Genomic DNA, 19,939 nt, shown 5'->3' on the forward strand with positions numbered 1-19,939 from the left:
CCAAACTCCATGTTATAGCTCTGGGTACCTCATCTACTTCGGGGTGTGAACAAGTCTGCTGCATTTAGTTTAGGTAGCTTAGTTCAAGCCACCTAGACCTAAACCAGGCATGGCACATGGAGATGTTTGCCACTGCCAGGAGTGGCATGGGCAGCTGAGGTAAGTAACTTAGGGTGGGATGGGGTGGGGGGAAAGGTGCTGGTGGGATCAGGTTGTGGGGGGGGGGGCAGGAGTAGTTGAGGGGCCAAAAATAGGCTGGTCAGGTCAGGGGAGTAGGAACTGCACAACTTGCTGTCCTGGGGCAAGTGGCTGGGTTTTCAGGAAAGAGTGGGGAGGCCATTATCTTGACATTAGAGAGCATCTACCTAAAGTCAGGCCCACTGCATCCAGGACCTCTAAAAATCAGGCATGCAGCTGGAAGCCTCAGCTGCACATCCACTTCTTTAAGTTCCTGGAACACCCATAAAAGCAGGAGCTAGCTCCCTGCTCCCATGCTGCAGGTGCCACTTTCTGGTGCAGGCCATGGGTAGCTGGGGAGGCAGGAGCCCCCAGATCCCCAGCTGGCCATGCTCTGCATGGTGCACAAAAAGTTTTAAAGAATGCAACTGTAGGTAGGCTGCAGCTGTGCTTTTTAAAACTCCTCAGGGACTTGGACCTGGAGAGACTCCCTGCTCTCTGGCTCTTGGCACCTAGGGAACTTTAAAGAGTATGCTTCCTCTGCTGCAGACTTTAAGCCCCACACCTGCCAGCTCTGGCTGGACTGTTGGGTGTGGCAGATGACAGGCTCCTGGCAGATTTTAAAGTCCCCAGAGAGGGAAGCCCTTCAACCACCTCCTTTCCCCACTGCACTGGGAACCTCTGATCCACTACACCCAGTAGCCTGGCCAGAGTTGCTGGGCACAGGGTTTTGCCAGTCAGCTGACTGTCAGTCTGGCCTGGACAGCCCCAGTATCCAATCATACTGGAGGCTGTCTGAACCAGGACTGACCATTGTTGGCCCAAGCAGTCCTTTCTAGGAGCCTGAGCTCCTCCTGCACTGGCATGTAGTAATTGTGTAATGGATCTGATACCCAATCCCAACAAAGACACCTCTTGCCATGCATGTGTGGCATGGTAGGAGGTACAATTATTGGGATCATGGATCAGATCCCATTGCACAATAAAATAAACGTGCCAGGAACTATAGTGAGGAAAACATCTTCAATTTGGCCCTGTATGACTGTCTGATTGAGGGGTTTCTGCTTTATACTGATATATTGTGAATCTCAGCAGAAGTTTTTTCTCCATAAACGTCATCAAGCCAGCATCCAGACTGTTAGATGCCAAGGTTCTGGGTGAGTGTAGAATCACTAATTCAGAGTGTAACAATTGCAGTCAGAAAGAAATGGTGAGGTGGTTTCTGCACTGACAGGTTCACTAGATTGGAGTACCAAATCTGCCTGGCCCATGCTAAAAATATTATGATGTAACCTACAGCTTGCCTTCGCTTCTTTAAATTTCTGGGTTTCGTGGGTATTGGTGGCTGTAAATAGAATCACTTCTGAAACCTTTTGCAGCAGATAGCTGTAGATTTGAATGACCATCTGTGGTTCTCAGATGCATCAGTCGGCAATATGGTTATGAAGACCAGGGAGGTGTTTGCTATCTTAAAGACCCACTAATATCCAAAGTTATCTCAGTTTAGTGTCTTGGGAAGTAGGACACATGGTTGCCAAAGTAATTTGATGATAACTACTCCAAATCTCTCAACAAGTAATTCTGGTACCAATCCTACAGGGATGTCACCATATAGCTATTACCTGGACATTACTGTCAGATAGGCCTTGATGTGAAGCTCAGTGCCAATGTCAACACTGTACAATTAGCAGCAGACAAAGTGCATTCTTTAGTCTGCTTAGGAAACATCTGTGCCAGCTATAATTTCAGCATGGAGGTAGCAGTGGGAGTGATTTCAGGCTTTTGGTAGGAGTACAAGGAAAGGATTTCTGACTTGACTGTACAAACTGATACATGCTCCAATTCTGGAAGTGGTGCTCCTTACTGAACTTTTCATAAGTGGAAGCTGAATGAATATGACTTGTAACAAGCACCATGAGTACTTGGAGTGATGGACAGGTTCAGCACTGCATTGATTTTTCCCTTCTAGAAGAAGAGTTGACACAGAGCAGAGTTCTGGAACATGGCCCTCTCCTAAGTAATTCAGACACCACCCATGCACATCATTATCTTGGACTGTTCCACCATAAGAAGGGTAAGCTGTAAAACATGGTTATTTGATGTCAGCCATTTAAAAAGTACTGAACAGAAAAACAAGAATCTCAGAATGAGTACATAGGGTAAAGGAAGCTTATCAATAAACTGTCTATTAAAAAAAACAAAAAACAACAAACAGGAAATAAAAACCTATGCAAGAACTGCCCCAGCTACAAATAATTAACAATATGCTACGGACAGACATTAAGAAAGCCCAAACCTGAATTGATTCAATCTTTGCAGGTTAGTCTACAAAGATTGAACAGCTTTGCAAGTGCAGGCACATGCCTGCAGTGGCTCCAGCTAGAGGCCCAGGGTATTAGAGCATCCCTCCCTTCCCTTTCACAGGGAAGCTGAGCTGAGCTGAGCTGAGTGGGGTGGAGAGGGAGGGGGTGGCCAGGCCTGGGCATGCCTGAGTACGACAGAGGAAAGGTTTAAACCCCCACCTTGGCCTGCAGGGTTTGGAGGGTGTGAGAAGAGGGAGTGTAGCCAGATCCCTGTGGCTGGGGGTGAGGAGGAGGAGGGGAGAACTCTGTCTACCCCAGCAGCTCATTACTGCCAGGAGCAATCCAGGCACACAGTACTGCCTGGACTCAGAAGGAGACTCTTCCCCCTTCTCCCTCTCCCCCATAGCCAAGGGGTGGGGAGCAGGGCTCTGTGTGATGCTGGAGGGGGGTCTGTGCAGAGCTGCCCAGCCTTGCAGGGAGACTATTCCTCCTGCTCCTCCCCCCCCGTGGGGTGGGGAGGGGAGCTCTGTTTGATGCTGGAGGAAGACTCTTCCCCCGCTCTGCCACTGAGGGGTGGGGGCTCTGTGCAGGGCTGCCTGGCATGGCCCAGTCTTCCAGGGGACGGCCCCACTCTTGCAGCCTGGCCCCGCCATGTGGCTGCCTTGGCCAGGACTCCGTCGGGCTGGGCAGGGCTGTGGGGCTGGGGCCACCCCCAGGAGCTGTGGCTCAGTGACAGCCACTCTCCGTGGCCAGGCTAGGCTGGGCCAGGCCTAGCTGGGCAGTACTGCACAGAGCCCCACCCCTCCCTGCCCCCTGCAGCACCAAACAGAGCCTCCTTCCCAGCCCCGTGGTGGCGGGGGGTGGAGGGGGAAGAGTTGCCCTCTGGGGCCAGGCAGTCCTGCACAGAGCCTTAATCCCCACCCTGCGGTGGGGGGAGGGGAGGGAGAAGTGAGGGTGCTCCACCTCAGCTGCAGTCCCCCTGGTGGGAAGGGGGGAATTAACCCCCTCCCTGCCCCCTTAGCCTTAATGGGGCCATGCAGAGACAGCTGTGGTCCCTGCCATTGAGACAGGGAAGGGAGGTGGGGAATAAACCTCTTCCTGGGCAGTCTGACAAAGGCTTCTGCCCTTTCCCATCCCCTTGCTATTCCAGCGCTGGGACTTGGCCAGATGGCATCCTGGCATGGCCCCATTAAGGTGAAGGGGCAGGGACAGGGTTAATTCCCTCACCTGTCCCTTTTCCCCCAGGGACCACAGCTCGGGTCTGTCAGCCCTGACCACCCCCTCTGCCGCTGCCTGGCAGACAGGCAGACCCCAGCTGCCATGAGGGGGAGGAGAAGGAGGGAAGAATTAACCCCCTCCCTGTCCACTTTGCCTTAATGAGGCCATCCCAGCCAGTGTCTTACCATGTCCCCACCCCAGCTCAGGTTAGAGAGCAGAGGGGCAGGGCCAGCCCTGCTGTGCTGGAGCAGACAGCCCAGCCCAGAGAGCACGCTGGGACGCTGAGGGACTCTGATTTAACTTAAACCAGGAAAAGGACTGGGTCAGACATTGCATAAACTGATTTGGGCTCAATCAGTTAAGTCTGATACTACATTCAACCAGGTTTATCTCAAACTGGTTTTGGCCATTTTGAAATTGCTTATTGTGACCTGAACTTATGTTCTGTTACAGGTTTAAACCAGTTTCTGATCACTTAAACTGGTTTATGTGTAATGCCTGTCCCCAGCCTATTAATGTAGACAGATGAAACACTTGTACCAGTGATATACACACTGCCACACTATAAAATGATATAGTTGATTGCGTGTCCAAGCCCTAGCATTTGAGTTGCTCAAAGATTCAGGCACTCCAGGAATTTTATCTTTTACATCTCTGTGCGATGAGAAGACATGCACAGTGAAGCCACCTTACCCTTTATGTCCTAAGCTCTGAGGAACAAGAAAGGACTGAGGGTACTGAAGTAGTTATAAGAATGAAAGGCATCCAAATTCATGCACACGACAGACATACCAGATGTGTAATCAGCAGGGATCCTGGTTTTCCCTGATAAAAAAAAAATCACAAATTCTCTGATAAAACCCCCAAACCTGTGATTAAAATGAAAGGCACCTCACTACCCCCCTTACAGCCTCCTGGTCCTGCTGGTACTCTCACTCTCCTCAACAGCTTTCCTGGCCCTGCTGGTGCCCCTCATTCCCCCCACCACAGCCTTGCTGGTATCCCTCACTCCCCACCTCCCACAGCCCTCCCAGCCCTGCTGGTACCCCTTGACCCTCCCCCCCAGCTCTGCTGGAGGGGGCCCCCCATCTGCCAGGGCCCCAGGTCCACAGCCCCCTGCCCCTGGCAGGAGGAGGTGGCTGCTGCAGCATAGTACAGCCTGGTTCCCACCCCTGCTGCCAACATGGGTTGGGGGTCTGGCTCCCTGCTGTGGGTGCCTGCTCTCCCAGAGGATGGGGAGACCTGTGCCCCTGTGACTTGTGAGCGGGGTGGGGGTGGGGCAGGCTGTGAGCTTAGGCTCCTGCCCTGCTGCCCTCCCCTGGGGCCTCCACAGCCCAACCAGTGGGAAACTTGGTCATCACACCAGACGGCAAAGCTAACATCTTCAACAATTTCTCCGCCTCCGTCTTCCTAAGTAGGGACCAGAACAGCCACCTCCATGCTGGGCCCCCCTCGGGCCCCAGGGGAGGCACACCTGGGCCACGGGTTAGCGAGGATTTAGTTAGGGAGCTTCTGGAGGGGTTGGACGTATTCAAGTCAGCCAGCCCGGATGATCTCCACCCTAGAGTTCTAAAGGAACTGGCTGAGGTCATTGCAAGTCCCCTGGCACGGCTTTACAAGTACTCGTGGTGCTCTGGTGAGGTACCAGAGGACTGGAAAAGGGCCAACATGGTCCCCATCTTCAAAAAAGGCAGGAAGGAGGACCTGGGAGACTATAGGTCGGTTAGTCTTACCTCAATCCTAGGCAAGCTGTTCGAGAAAATTATGCTGGCACACATCCAAGAGGGGCCAGCAGGGGACTGCATGCTTAGGGGCAACCAACACGGGTTCATCAGTGGCAGGTCCTGTCAGACCAACTTGGTGGCCTTTTATGATCAGATCACCAGATCGTTAGATGCAGGGGTAGCAGTGGATATAGTCTTCCTGGACTTCCAGAAGGCTTTCGACACTGTCTCTCACCCCGTTCTCATTAAGAAACTGGGGGGCTGTGGTGTAGAAACCCACACAGTCAAATGGGTCGCCAACTGGCTAGAGGACTGCACCCAGAGGGTGGTGGCGGATGGGTCCTTCTCAACCTGGAAGGACGTGGGGTCCCGCAGGGCTTGGTCCTCGGGCCCGTGATGTTCAACATCTTCATCAGTGATTTGGACAAGGGGGTAAAAAGCACCCTGTTCAAATTTGCTGATGACACTAAGATGCGGGGGGACATGGGCACACTGGAAGGATGCAACAGGCTACAATTAGACCTAGACAGGTTACAAGGGTGGGCGGACGAGAATAGGATGGGTTTCAACACAGACAAGTGCAAGGTGATGCACCTCGGGAGGAATAACCGGCACCATACCTACACGTTAGGGAACTCCCCTCTTGTCAGCACGGAGGCGGAAAAGGATCTGGGGGTCATCATTGACTTCAAGATGAACATGGGCCGGCAGCGTGGGGAGGCAGTTAGGAAGGCCAACCACACCTTGTCATGCATCCACAGATGCATCTCGAGCAGGTCCAAAGAGGTGATCCTCCTCCTCTATGCGGCACTGGTCAGGCCGCAGCTGGAGTACTGCGTCCAGTTCTGGGTGCCACACTTCAAGAGGGATGTCGACAGCATGGAGAGGGTCCAGAGGAGGGCCACTCGTATGATCAGGGGACAACAGGGCAGGCCCTATGAGGAGAGGCTATGGGACCTGAACCTGTTCAGCCTCTGAAAGAGAAGGTTGAGGGGGGATCTTGTGGCCTGTTATAAACTAGTCAGGGGGGATCAGCAGGCATTGGGGGAGTCACTGTTCCCCCGAGCACTGCCAGGAGTGACCAGGAATAACGGTCACAAGCTGGCAGAGGGCAGGTTTAGGTTAGATATCAGTAAGCGCTACTTCACGGTCAGGGCGGCTAGGGTCTGGAACCAACTTCCAAGAGAAGTGGTGCAGGCTCCTACCCTGGGGGTGTTTAAGAGGAGGTTAGATGACCATCTTGCTGGAGTCGTTTGACCCCTAGTACTCTTTCCTGCCATGGTAGGGGTTCGAACTAGATGATCTGCTCAGGTCCCTTCCGACCCTAGAAACTATGAAACTATGACTCAGTGCTGCAAAGAAAAGTGGGCCTGTGCAGGAAAGCTGCTTGCTGCTGAGAGCCCTGCGCTGTCCTGGCAACACATCTCCTGTGTATGCAGCACCAACTGGGGACAGAACCCTGTGCCACCACCTCTGCTGCTGCTGCATGTGCAGGGGACATGTTGCTAGGGCAAAGCAGAGCTTGCAGCAGCAAGCAGGTTTCCTTCATGACCCTGCTCTGCTCTGCAGTGCTAGGTCACACCCACTAGACTGCAGAAGCCCAAGGGAGGGTAGCAGGGCAGGAGCCTGAGCCCACATTGAGCAACCTACTCCTGCCCCACGCACAGATCTGGGAGGTATGGGTTCCCCCCCAGCCCCCCTGGAGTGCACACAGAGGTGGGGAGTTGGCCCCTCTCCCCCGTTCTCTGGATGAGCTATCCACAGCTCCCTCTCACTCCCTACCGGTGCCCTTCAGCCGCACATTGCAGCCCTGGGCTCCAAGCCCCACATACTGCCCAGCTAGGCAGCAGTCCCAAGCCCTGCCCAACTCCCCCCTACCAAAAATTTACCTGCGGGAGCTGCTTTCCAGGCTGCATGGCAGCCATGTGCATGTACATGCACTTGGCACCCCCTGCCTGAGCACCCTCCTCCTGCTCTCTCCCAGCTCTTTGCAAGCTGGAATTCTGCCAGCCTGCAGAGAGCTCTGCAAAACTGCAAAATCTGTGGTTTTCTCCATTTTTCTGTGGGAAACAGAGAACCTGGATCCCTGGTAATCAGTGTGGCAGTTACCTTGAAGAACAATTCTTTTCCCCTTTGCACTTATTTTGCTTCCTCCTGTGATTCTGCCTCTAATGATACATTTTATTCCATAATTTGTATTGCTTTAACAGACTGACAGTATAAAAGAAATGAAGATATTATCAAATGTAGACAAGAAAGAACAAGACAAGAGTGGCAAAAATGTTTCTATTTACTGCTTGCAGGAAATTTTCCACAGTTTTGTGATTTATGGGGGGAAAATCTGTAGTATGTTTGAAGAAAGTTAATATGTGTATGAAAATACTAACAAGCTTTGTTCTTGTACTCTTTCATATTTGCTAGATGCAGGAGATACTTAAGCAAATATGTGAGTCCAAAAGAAAGGCAAATCTAAGGGTGGTAAGGATTTGAAAGCTATGGAGGGAGGGGATTCAGCCATTTTTTTTGTAAGCAGAGGGGAAGTGTAAGGGTAGATGAGAGTCAGAAAAGGAAGCTTCAATACGGCCTAAAGGGCACTGTTGTATGGCCCTGAGAGAATCTTAGAAGGAAAGGTTTTGAGTTGGGGCTCTGGCTGAGAAAGCCTTGGGGCTATAAGTAAGGAAACTGTTGCTGGGTGCTTGATTTCTCCTTTTATCCAGAAAATGGATTCTTGTAAATAAAAAGAATGAAAAATTACTCCACCATTAATTTCTCCTTCTAACTGAATTTTGGCTGGCTGGTTCTACAAACCCTGTATTTTGGCTACCTGGTCATGTCAAAGAGGGAAATGCTATCCTTACTGAGCAGTTTTAGAACAAATTTTGAAATATCCTACGAAGTTTTGTCTTTTTGAAATAAACAAACAAAAGCAGATGTGCTCCTGGTCAAGTGTCTACATGAGTGCTACTGTGCCATTACTAATTTAAAGTAAATTTGCTACTTGCATTTGCAGGTAGCAAATTTACTCATGATTAACAAGGTTTAGTGAGTAGTAAGCATGTGCACATGTACACACGCTTACTTCATAATAAATTACGCTACTGCACTTTGTGTAGACACATCCACTGCCAATCAAAACACTGCTGTCATCACTGAATGTCAAATCAAAATATATCCAAAGTTTAAGCACTCCTTGCTTTTTTTATTATTATGTTTTAAAGGTGACTACGAAGGACGAAAAGCTGATAAAAGAAAATGTGCCAGCTGTAAATTGTTCTTTACAACAAATTTAAACTATTCATATACATAAATAAATTTAAGTTTAAATTTTCTACGGTTATTTCCAAGAGATATATTGTTAAGCATTTCTTTATCCATAGGATTAAACAAATCTTTAAATTCTGCAGTCTACTCCGATCATGAGCTCTTGAATGACTCATTACTTTTATGTAACTTGCACAGATTTGTACACTGTTCTTGACAATGCCTCTGAGAAATTTCATAGGACAAATTATTCAGTAAAGTGAAATACTCCCAACAGGTTTTTTTAGCTATTAGGTTGACTACATAATATGTCCCAACTGCAGAGGCAGAAAAAAATTAATGACTGAGGAATTTCTTTGCTGATGGGATGAATATCTATTTCTCTGTTTTCCTCTCATGCTTTCTGAGCAGTGTACTGATTCCATCCATCCTGAACAGGGAGAAGACCCCCTAGTTCTTATGTGATGTCCCAAGGTCAGTTTAGGGTTTGACTATTTAAACTGGATACTTAATTGTTCCTCAGCTGGGTATCCAATTCCACTTTTGTAACTTTTCTAACTCTAGATACCCCAAAGACAAGAGCAATGTAAAAAGAAGGAAGAATTGAAGTTGTACTGTGGGGTTCAAGGGAGGTGAAAATTACAAGTAATGTATCTTTCACAATCCATTTCCCTCTAACATAAGATTTGTTTTCTTCTAATACTCTTAAAAAATGACTCTATTCTGAAAGTGCCTACACTGTTCTAGTGGCAAACATAGAAAACAGAAGTCTTTTAATTCATCTGAAGAGTCCAAGTAGAACTCTGGAGGTCTTTCACATCCATGTTTCATAAAAAGCTTGTTCAAAATTAAACAAAAATTATTCTCAAAGCCATCATAAAATTGAATGGGTATTGTTTTGCTCTAACTGTCTATAGAATCAATTGTTAATGGTAGCAACATTGCACATAATACAAGGACAGTCAAGTGAATGTGAGAGAAGACTTTAAAGGAAGCACATTAAGTTGCTGTAAATTTAAAAAAATATTCATGGAAATATTATATAATTCTATGAAGAAAAAGAAATGATTTAACTGAAAAAAAATACATTCAAGAAAGTGTAGCAGCATTAGCTTACCGGTAGTCTGTGTATTTTGAGATTTGAAGAGGCCAACCACTCCCTTTCCATAAAAGCCCCCAGCACGAAGGAGGAGACTACTGGTTTTTGAGCTTTTCCAACAGACAACTGGTAGGCGATTGTGACGATAACAACGAGCTACTCTCTGCAAGCTGCTGTCCTGCACAGACTGAGGTACTACCAGAAGCCCAGGATAGCTGTATGAATCATGGGGGAAAAAATTAAACAGAGAAACTTATTTACAAAGAAATCTTTCCTTCTAGTTCTATATTTCTGCAATTGTCTTGGTATCTGTACTTTCATTCAATGTCTCTTAAAAACCAATTTTTTTATTTCTAATATAAAACAGTCCTGGCTAATATTTTAATTAGCTGAAAACTGCTCAGGAATGTTTAAAAACCAACTATCTTTGGCAATAATTTCAAAGACCATTTCTTCCTTTTCTCTTTCCTTTATGGTCTTAATTTAATCGTTGACTCTTCTCCCTTCTAATTTTCTTTTAATATGTCATTTGAAAAGAGTCAGCTCTCTGAGAATGACCCAGAAAACAGGAGAGACCACTGGGACAATTAAAATAAAGCAGAACACAAATTATTTTCATATTTGACCACATTGATAGTATATAGACACTGCCATTTTAAAAGCAAGAATGTTCAGATTCTGTAAATTAAAACATCATAACCAAAAATCAACATTTTGGCACTGATGATAACTGATCCATGTCAATATGTTTTTAAATATTTTAGTAAGAAAGTTGTGGAATAGCTCATTACTGACTGCTAGTTATATAGTGTTTTAAACAATATAAAACAAAGACAGCTTTCATGCTATCACTGCTTGGAAAGGCAAAATCTGACAAAACCATTGTCTCTGGTTATATAAATGAATAAGGATTCAAGCAATATGATTTTTTTTTCATTTTTCCTAAAAAGAAAATGCAATTGAAGTATTAATTTTACGTTGACAGAAACTGAAAGTTAAGAATAGTACTTGGGAGATTTCAGGGGTTACTAAAGAATGCTTTTGCTTCTATAAAATACAATATTGGTTTTGCTTTGTAAGGAAGAGCAAAATCAGGATAAATGAAATCTTTTGACATTTAATAAATATACTGCCATGGAGTGGATGCAAAAGTGGTTATGGTCTTTTCTTAAAAAATTAAAACCACATGATATTAAGTAACCAATCAGATCCTGCAATTTGTGAACAAAACAGACAATGATCACACTTCCAAAACTAGTGACAAAAATGTAAGATATGTTTTTAAGGCATAATTAAAGCAAAGCATAGATTTATTTGCCTCAATTTGCATCACATTCACTAGTGATTGAACAAAAATGCTGCTATTAGATTGTTACTTTGGACAAAAGCAAACAGATTGGATTTAATATTCTTTTGTGCCCTCCCCATGAAAATACTGGCAATTTCATTTTCTGTAATTAAAACAGCTGTTTGCTTGTGTTGGCTTTAGGAGATGCGAGTGCTCCTATAATGTTACTTCTGCACATCTGCTGCTGCGTTAAACAGCATTTTTGTGGAGAGTGGTAGTTAGGGTGACCATATATACTGGTTTAGCTGGGACAGTTCTGGATTTCAGAGGCAGGTCCTGGCCAGCTGTTGAGAATTATAATGGCGTCCTGGAAATGCAGGGGCACAGGGTACCATCTGGCAGGGAGCTGGAGAGACACTGCTGCCTGCCTGGAATGCAGCCCCACCTCCACTGACTTGGGAGACCACTGGGGGCGGGGGTGGAAGTGGTATCCCATTTCTATATGGCCAGCTTCATGATAGTAAATCTCAACAAACTTTCCCAATTAAAAAAGGCTTATGAATTCTCTTCTTAATAATATTAATTTGTTCACATGCCATATGTAGCTTTTAGCATTTGTGATGAACATTTTCTAAAAACTCTGACAACCGATTCATTTGCTTGCTTTTGGTTTGAACTAAATAATTAAATATACATGTTTCTAGTGCTTGCTCTCCAGCTCATGAATAGGAGTTTTATGTAAGCTCCAGTAATATTAAAGTGAACTGATTGTACATATCTACCATAACCTGATAGGAAAATAAGCCCTTAAAGTATATAAATTCAACTTTTTAATATAAAAAATGGAAATTATAGATCTATAAAACACATGTATTAGTAGCTCAATATGCAATGATGCAAGTAACTAAAGACAGACAATTGCTGCTATGATTATTTTAAGTTATCTATTACCAGTTTTTAGGTCACAAATTTGAAGAGAAGTACAATTTCCACAAAATAAACTCTCTGAATTGATGAATTATGTTATATGAACTGCAAGTGCTGTGTAATATAGCATGTGTTTTTGTAAATACAAAAGCAAATTGTTGAACTCACCTTCTGCAAAGTGAATACATCCTGTTCAATGCAGTTATTTTTAAATACTCTGTTTTTGAGCGAGAAGAACTACTACTGATGGTTCCAAGCCCCAAACGCTGGTAGTCTCTAAAACAGGCTCTTTCTACTAACTGCTCCATTGTTGATTTCTCTGAGGCTTTTAAAGTACCACTTGGGTGCAGTTCACTGTCATCTGAAACTTAAGAAGTTAAGATAGTATGGTAGCTTAGTATTAAGTCACTCAGTAGTAGTTACATAAAGACTTACTCGCTTCATTCTGAGTAAAATATGAACTTTATCCTATCAGCAATAGCCAATAGTGGGGGCAAATAAGGATAAACATCATATTATACAGGTCATAAACTATAGTAAAGTAACTTAAGCTAAAGGTTACCTATGCTAGAACTGGTGGAAGGAAGTATACATAAAGTAGAAGCACCTTGAAAAGGTTACGAGTGACTTTGCATTCAAATACTATCCAAGACTTAAGCAGTTCTACTTACCTCCAAGCAAAAGTGAGCCAGAATAATTTCAAGTAGGTAGTTCAACTTAATCTACAGCACTGGGAAAGTCAACATAGGATCTTTACTATTCATGTGCATCTAATCTCCCTTATGAAGGCAGGTAGAATGATGGCCATTCTAGAAGGAAAGGCATCTGTCTGTCTCCCAACCAAGAAAAGTAAGAATTTGCCATCACGGGTCAGACTTGAAGACCATCTGGTCCAGTCTCTGATCTAAAACTCTTCAGAGGAAAGCATGAGACTCCAGCCGTAGACTGATGTATGTTGACTTGCTGTCCAACATTAGATTTAATCTCCATCAGTCACAGAGATTGAGTTAAACCCTGACGCACAAAATGTAATGTTCCTTCCACAAAGTCTGTCATTGCTATAACAACAACTGTAGATGTAACAGATAGTTGTATAAACATCCAATCCTTTAAAAAAAATTTTCAGGTTACTGACTTCAATAACTTCAGCAGCAAACTCCACAATGAGTTCTATGGTCCTCCTTCATATCCTTCCCCCTGCCCAACATTCTCACCTTCCTCCCTTTATCATCAGCCAAAATAATTAAACTCTGAACAGAATAACGTACCCTTTGCTGAATGGGACACATATCTAAAGGATGCACTTACTAGAAACATAAATTGAACCTAAATATATCCTGTGTTCGGTAGCAGAATTTGTGGCTTGAAGGCTGGCTGGGATGACTGACATTGTCTACAGAATTTTGGAATTTCCTTTGGATTCACCTGAGCTGAATCGATGAGTATATTTCTTCTAGCTGGGTATTTATTTATGAAAAAAATGATATATTCACAGTATAAAAGGGGTAGTGCATACAATGGGTGGACACACTATTGGTAATAAACGATATCTGTATAAATGCCTTAGCTAGAAAGAAATAGATTCCATGCTTTCTTTTTAACTATCTTAATAAGCTGTGTTCATGTGTCTAAGTATTAGCCCATGGAATTAATGCCTTTTATACTATGTTTTAACAACAGATAATCTTATTTATTTATTTTTAATGCTCGAGTATCAGGGTGCCTATACACAAGCAGGGACACTGCTCCGATGTGTTCAGAGCAGACTCAATTAATCTACAACACTCCATTAATCGAATATGCTGGAGCGTGGCAACTACTGCACTTCAGCAGCCTCCCGTGTCTTGTGTATCAGTGTCCCTGCACTTAAAAAATGGCAGCGGTGGTGCATTATCTAAAGCTCATTGAATAATCTTTAGATAAAATGCCCCCACCACCATTTTGAAGTGTGGGGATGCTGATACACGAGACATTGCAGGCACTTTAATTATAGCATCTCTCAGAGCCGCTCCAACCCCCCACTTCCAGAGCACGTGTATAATCGCCTTCAGTGTCAAACAACAGCCTTCTTCAGCACAGTATTTCTATCAACTGTACTTTCCAAACCTGGAAAAAAAATAGCCATGAAAGGTGAAAAGTCTATTACAAGCTTGAGTTGCAATGAAATTCAAGGCAGACACGCTCTTTATAAAAAATTTTGCCACCTGCCCATTATCGCTATTTTACTTAAGCCTTTCCAAAATATGTCTGTAGGCAGATTTATTATTCATTCTATTAGTTCCCTGCGCCTTTTTGATTTTATCTTTATAAAATGCGTGTGCATATAAGCAGAATTATTTCTATATGAATGCTGGAGCAAAGGTACTGGGGAAAAATGTATGTATTTCAAATTTTAAAAAGTTTAACAAATTAAAATGTTATACGGAGAAATAACTTCCATGATAGAAACGTGAATTCCTTTCATTCAGGCAGCTGTTCTAGTATATGGTGCTTAACAGACTGCTTTGTTGCTCCTAATACACTCCAAGCCAAAATAACCTACACCATATTTAATCTAAAACTCTAAACAGAGTTTTACATCAGATACCTCCCTTTTCTTTGTTATGTTTATATACTTGTCAAAGAAAGAAAAGTGACAAGTGTTTTCTAGTTAATAAAAGTATACTAAAAGCAAAAAGCTATATGGGTTTTAGAAATATTTTTTCACATCTTTAAGAACCAACTCAATATTTTACATTTCTGAATGGAAAGCAATAGTTACTTATCTACAGTAACGGTCTGCAGTAATTATTTTAGATGTGTTGACTAGAGGCATTCCAACTCTGGTGTCCATGCACCTTATGCTTTTGAGTTAGAGGGGACTAGTGGTGATGGTGCTCAGCCCCTGGGCTCTGGAGCGAACAAAAGCAGAATCAGAGCTGCTCTTTGCCCCTACAGTTGAACTGGCAGGAGAGTAGGGAGATGAGGGGAAGGACTAAGGGCAATAATGCGCACCATTGACAAGCTGGTAAGCTCAGAGCTCATAGCATACAGGGTGCTCCAGCAGGAGCTGGTCTGACATACCAGTGAGCTCAGAGAGCCTATGGGTATCCAGGATCATGGTGGGGTGGCACATGTGCAGTGAGCTCTCTGCCAAAGGGGGTGGGGTCAACTGCCCTTACAACAATCTTAGATCTTCCCATGTAGGACTGTATGCAACTTCTAACCTCTCCTGAAAGGTAATGACCATCTCAAGACAGCCTTGGAGACAAGTCTGTCCTTGTTTATAGGCAGCACCCCAACCTCAAATGACAGCTCTCCAGCAATAACCTACCCTAACTCCAATTCTCACTAAACCACTAGGCTTTGCTATAGACCTAGATGCCAGCAGTGCCCCTTCATCAACACAGACCACATCATACCTGCACCAAAGAACAAAGATTATAACATCTAGGTTCATGCACCTGCTCCTATACCAATGTCATACATGCAATCACCTGCTTACAGAGATCCTCTACTACCTATGTTGGATAGAAGGGTCAATCCCTACATAAAAGGTCAAACATAGAGTGATCTAACATCAATTCCAGAGATACAAAAACCTGTGACAGAAGACTTTAACCTACCTGGAAAGTCCACCACTATGTAGCTGTTCTTAAAAACAAAACTTTAAAAACCAAACTTGAATGCAAAATTGCAGAAGGAGAACTCACCCACAGACTGGACTGTGAAAAGTATGCAAGTATTGACAGAGACTCTGAATTCTTATTCCATTGCCTGGACTAGCTTTTATAACCCTTGTGTCTGTCAGTGGGTTAACTGTTTTTGTTCTCTTCAACCCACCTTTGCCTCGCTCAGTAGTACCCCCTCTCCCCATCCTCTTCTCCCCCTTTCCCTATTTTTTGTATTTAAATTACTTTATTTGTTTCTGAGAATGAATCCTTTGTATTTAAATTACTTTATTCATTCTGAAAATACAATATTCATTCATTTCCTGCTCTCTGCAGATCCATTCACAGCATCTGATTAAGTAGTTTGTTGCCTATGAATATTTTTGCCTCTATGAAAAAGTCAGTCTCTAAGGGCATATTCCCACATGCAGGGGCATGCGATTGCTGCAGCAAAAATAGCAGTGGCACAAATCTGTGCTGCTGCACATGCCCCTGTAGGTAAGGTTGGTGTGGGACAAATTGTTTGGGGTGGGGTACGAGATGCTGGGGCCAGCAACCACGCTGGCCCCAGCAGCCTTACGTGTGGTACTGGGGGCCTCCTGGGGCAGCAGTGATGGTGATCCAGCTGCTCAGAGCCTGGCTGACAGCCAGAGTGTGGCTCTGGCCAGCCAGGCTCTGGTTTTTGGCGGTACACTCTGCTGCTGCGTGTGCCACACTGCTTTTTCAGCGGTGGTTCTTTTTTTGACACCAGGATCTCCCAGTGTCAACCCCCACCCCTGCTGTGTTGCTAATTAGCACGGCAAATGCTTGCACGTGTCACATGCAGTTTGCAGTGCCTCACACTGCTTTGAGCTGCCGCAAACCACACATGCACACTCATGGGGGCATACCCTAAGATGCCACACTGCTCTACCGTTGGCTAGGGCCCTGAAACAGACAGGAGTTCAGATTAGGGACTATATGAGAGCACCACATCTTAAAGAAAGAAAGTTTACCTATCCTACCACAAGTGTAGTTTTTTGAGATATTATGATAAGTGTGCAAATACCCCTTCATGGGTCAAGCTCTGAATATCAATATGCATCTGTGCCAAGCATACACCCATTTTTCTTTGTGCTTCTGTATAACAACATAAAGGCTAGAATAGCTACAATCTTCTCTCAGAATTAAGAACTCATTGTAGCTCAGGACTCTAAAAGAGCAGATTAGTGGAAGGTCACACCTTCCACTTGAACTAAAGCATTTCAGAAAAAAACAATTACTACAGACAGAGAACTGATGGGTGGCAGTTTAGAGACTAACTGGTTCAGAGAGGCATACGTTTTTGTAGGCCACAGCATTTGATGAAGTAGGCTGTCACATATGAAAGCTTATGCTTCTCTGAACCAGTTAGTCTTTAAGCTGCCACCCTGCCCTGTCTTCTGCCTGACAACCTTTAATTTATGGAATGAGATATATTGGGCATTCTGCCATGAGAACCTGAAACTCACCCACTCTTCTGGCTGAAGTGGTAACTACCAGAAAGAGAGTTCTGAATAAGATGGAGCACTCATAATAGGATACTGAAGCCCCTGCTGGTTCTTTAACCAGAGGATAGAGCCTACATTAGTCCTGTAAGATATTTCAACACCCTTGAATGAGTGATTGTCTTTGTGGATGACATGAAAATATTGCTGCCAGATGGACCTCGACTGAGCTAAATGAAAGTTTAAAATGTTTCAAATGCAGCCAATACTAAAGAAACTTTAGTACTACAGCACGAAACGTGTAGGATGTGTTGGACTGCTTGTATCAAGAACCTTTTCCATTTGGCAAACAATATCTTCCTGCTCTGAGCCAGGATTTCCTGAATGGGCGAGGAACAGTTGCTTTTCAATGGTGTTCATCTGGCCAACATCCACAGATGTCAGTTGCAGTGACTTCATGTTTAGCTGGAATACCTGATCTTGCCACAGCAGGTCTGGGCAGCGTGGGAGCCTGATGGGTAGTTGTGTTACAAGCCTGCGAGCCAGAATTGCCTGGTTTTGTCTGACCTAGCAAACACCCTGGACATTAGTGGACTTGGCAGGAAGGTGCATAGGAGGCCTTGATTCTACTGTAGAAGGCAGGCATTCAGTAACAGTCCCATTTTGCACTGTCCTTGGGCTCAAACAAGTCTATCACACTTCTAACTCTTGGAATACTAATTTGGTGATGGATTTCAGTAGTAACCTGTTGTAGGTGGTGAGAGACTGCCTCCTTAGGTTGTCTGCCAAGTTGAGACCGACTCCTAGGAGGTACACAGCCTGGCAAATGATAGCAGTTCCAGTCTCATTACTTTTCTGCAGAGAGTGTAAGAATGAATGCTACTAGGCTTGCTTATGTAAGGCTCTTGTATTGTCTGTGGTTGGGTCTTGTAGGACAGGGAGGAGTGCTACAGGTACAGTTCTGATACCTGCGAGCTCCAAGACATTTATGTTACAGGGGTGTAGATTGTAGCTGTGCTGGTCTAAGGACACAGGCAGACAAGGTTCTTTGGGTGAACTTGATATTTTTTATCAGACCAACTTAAACAGTTGGACAACAATTATTAAGCAAGCTTTCAGGTTCAAAAACCCTTTGTCAGGATAAGGAAGTTTCAGCAGTTGGTGTGTGCTCTTCCTGGATGGAATGAAAAGTAGAGAAGCCAGAGAGGCTGGGCTGGTGTGCATGCAAGACAGGCAGTCAGTGAAAATGTAGATTGAGGAGTCAAAGGGTGAGAGACAGGCTGGGGGAGGGGGGGCGAGAGAGAGAGAGAGAAGGGGGATGAATAGTGGAGAGATACCTAGGGACTCAGCTGTCAGGCAGGTTATAATGCGTCATAAATCCAATGTCTCTATTTAGTCCATGATTTTTAGTATCCAGGAGGTTGATGAAGTGGAGTTCATAGGCTGGTCTCTGGGAAGTGTTTTGTAAGTTTCCTTTGAGGATCAGCCTTAGAGATTGGAGAGAGCGTGGTTTTCTTGTGAGAAATGTGCCCATACCAGTAACTGGGTATTCCTGTCTTTGATAGATTTCCAGTGTGCATTCATTCTGGTGTGCAGTTGTTGTTTGGTCTCTTCTACGTATTTTCTATCAGGGCATTTGGTGCATTGGATGAGATATATTACATTTCTGGAGGTGCAGCTGTAAGATGTGGGGATGCTGATGGCTCTGTTGTGGGGTATAGAAATTGTGGGGGTGGTGGAGATGTGTTGGCAGGTTTTGCATTTCTTGTCATGGCATGGTCTGTATCCTTTTGGTGTGTTCTTGGCTTGAGGAAGTTTGCTTTTGGTGATGAGGTTAGCGAGGTTTGGTGCTTGTTTAAAGGCTAGGATGGGTGGCTCTGGGAAGATCTTTTTAAGAGTAGGGTCTCTTTCTAGTATGGGTTGCAATTGTTTGAGAATTTTCTGCATAGGTTCAAGGGAGGGGTGATATGTCATAACCAGCGGTGTATGATTTGTGGGGGGTTTTCTTCTGTACTGCAGCAGTTCTTCACATGGTATCCAGATGCCTCTTTCAAACATGCGATCTATCTCTCTGGAGAAGGGTCCTTGTTGGGTGAAAGACTTTTTAAGATTGGTGAAGTGGCAATCTCGGGTGTTCTCTTCAGTGCAAATTTGGTGGTATCTGATATTTGCACTGAAGAGAACACCCGAGATTGCTACCTCACCAATCTTAAAAAGGCTTTCACCCAACAAGGACACTTCAAACAAGCACCAAACCTCGCTCACGTCATCACCAGAAGCAACCTTCCTCAAGCCAGAACACACCAAAAGGATACAGACCATGCCATGACAAGAAATGCAAAACCTGCCAACACATCTCCACCACCCCCACAATTTCTACACCCCACAACAGAGCCATCAGCATCCCTGCATCTTACAGCTGCATCTCCAGAAATGTAATATATCTCATCCAATGCATCAAATGCCCTGATGGAAAATACGCAGGAGAGACCAAACAACAACTGCACACCAGAATGAATGCACACTGGAAATCCATCAAAGACAGGAATACCCAGTTACCGGTGGGGGCACATTTCTCACAAGAAAACCACGCTCTCTCCAGTCTCTCAGGCTGAACCTCAAAGGAAACTTACAGAACACTTCTCAGAGACAAGCCTATGAACTCCACTTCATCAACCTCCCAGATACTAAAAATCATGGACTAAATATAGACATTGGATTTATGACACACTGTAACCTGCCTGACAGCTGACTCCCTAGGTATCTCTCCACTATTCATCCCCTTTCTCTCCCCCAACAGCCTGTCCCTCACTCTTTGACTCCTCA

The 19,939-nt window shown here is 44.8% G+C and overlaps 1 protein-coding gene across 6 annotated transcripts in view; it reads right to left on the reverse strand.

The window, feature by feature from the left end:
• Positions 1 to 19,939, reverse strand: part of SBF2 (SET binding factor 2) — a 491,808-nt gene that overhangs the window by 55,023 nt on the left and 416,846 nt on the right. For all 6 annotated transcript variants that reach the window (XM_090032682.1, XM_090032680.1, XM_090032679.1 and 3 more), the window contains 2 exons: positions 12,166 to 12,364; positions 9,801 to 9,997 (listed from right to left, as the gene is read on the reverse strand). In XM_090032682.1, the coding sequence (XP_089888808.1) occupies positions 9,801 to 9,997; positions 12,166 to 12,364 (396 nt within the window). The remainder of the gene's footprint in view (positions 1 to 9,800; positions 9,998 to 12,165; positions 12,365 to 19,939) is intronic.

This window comes from Crocodylus siamensis, chromosome 2, assembly GCF_052110815.1.
Source record: "Crocodylus siamensis isolate JL-2025a chromosome 2, ASM5211081v1, whole genome shotgun sequence".
Taxonomy (NCBI): Eukaryota; Metazoa; Chordata; order Crocodylia; family Crocodylidae; genus Crocodylus; species Crocodylus siamensis.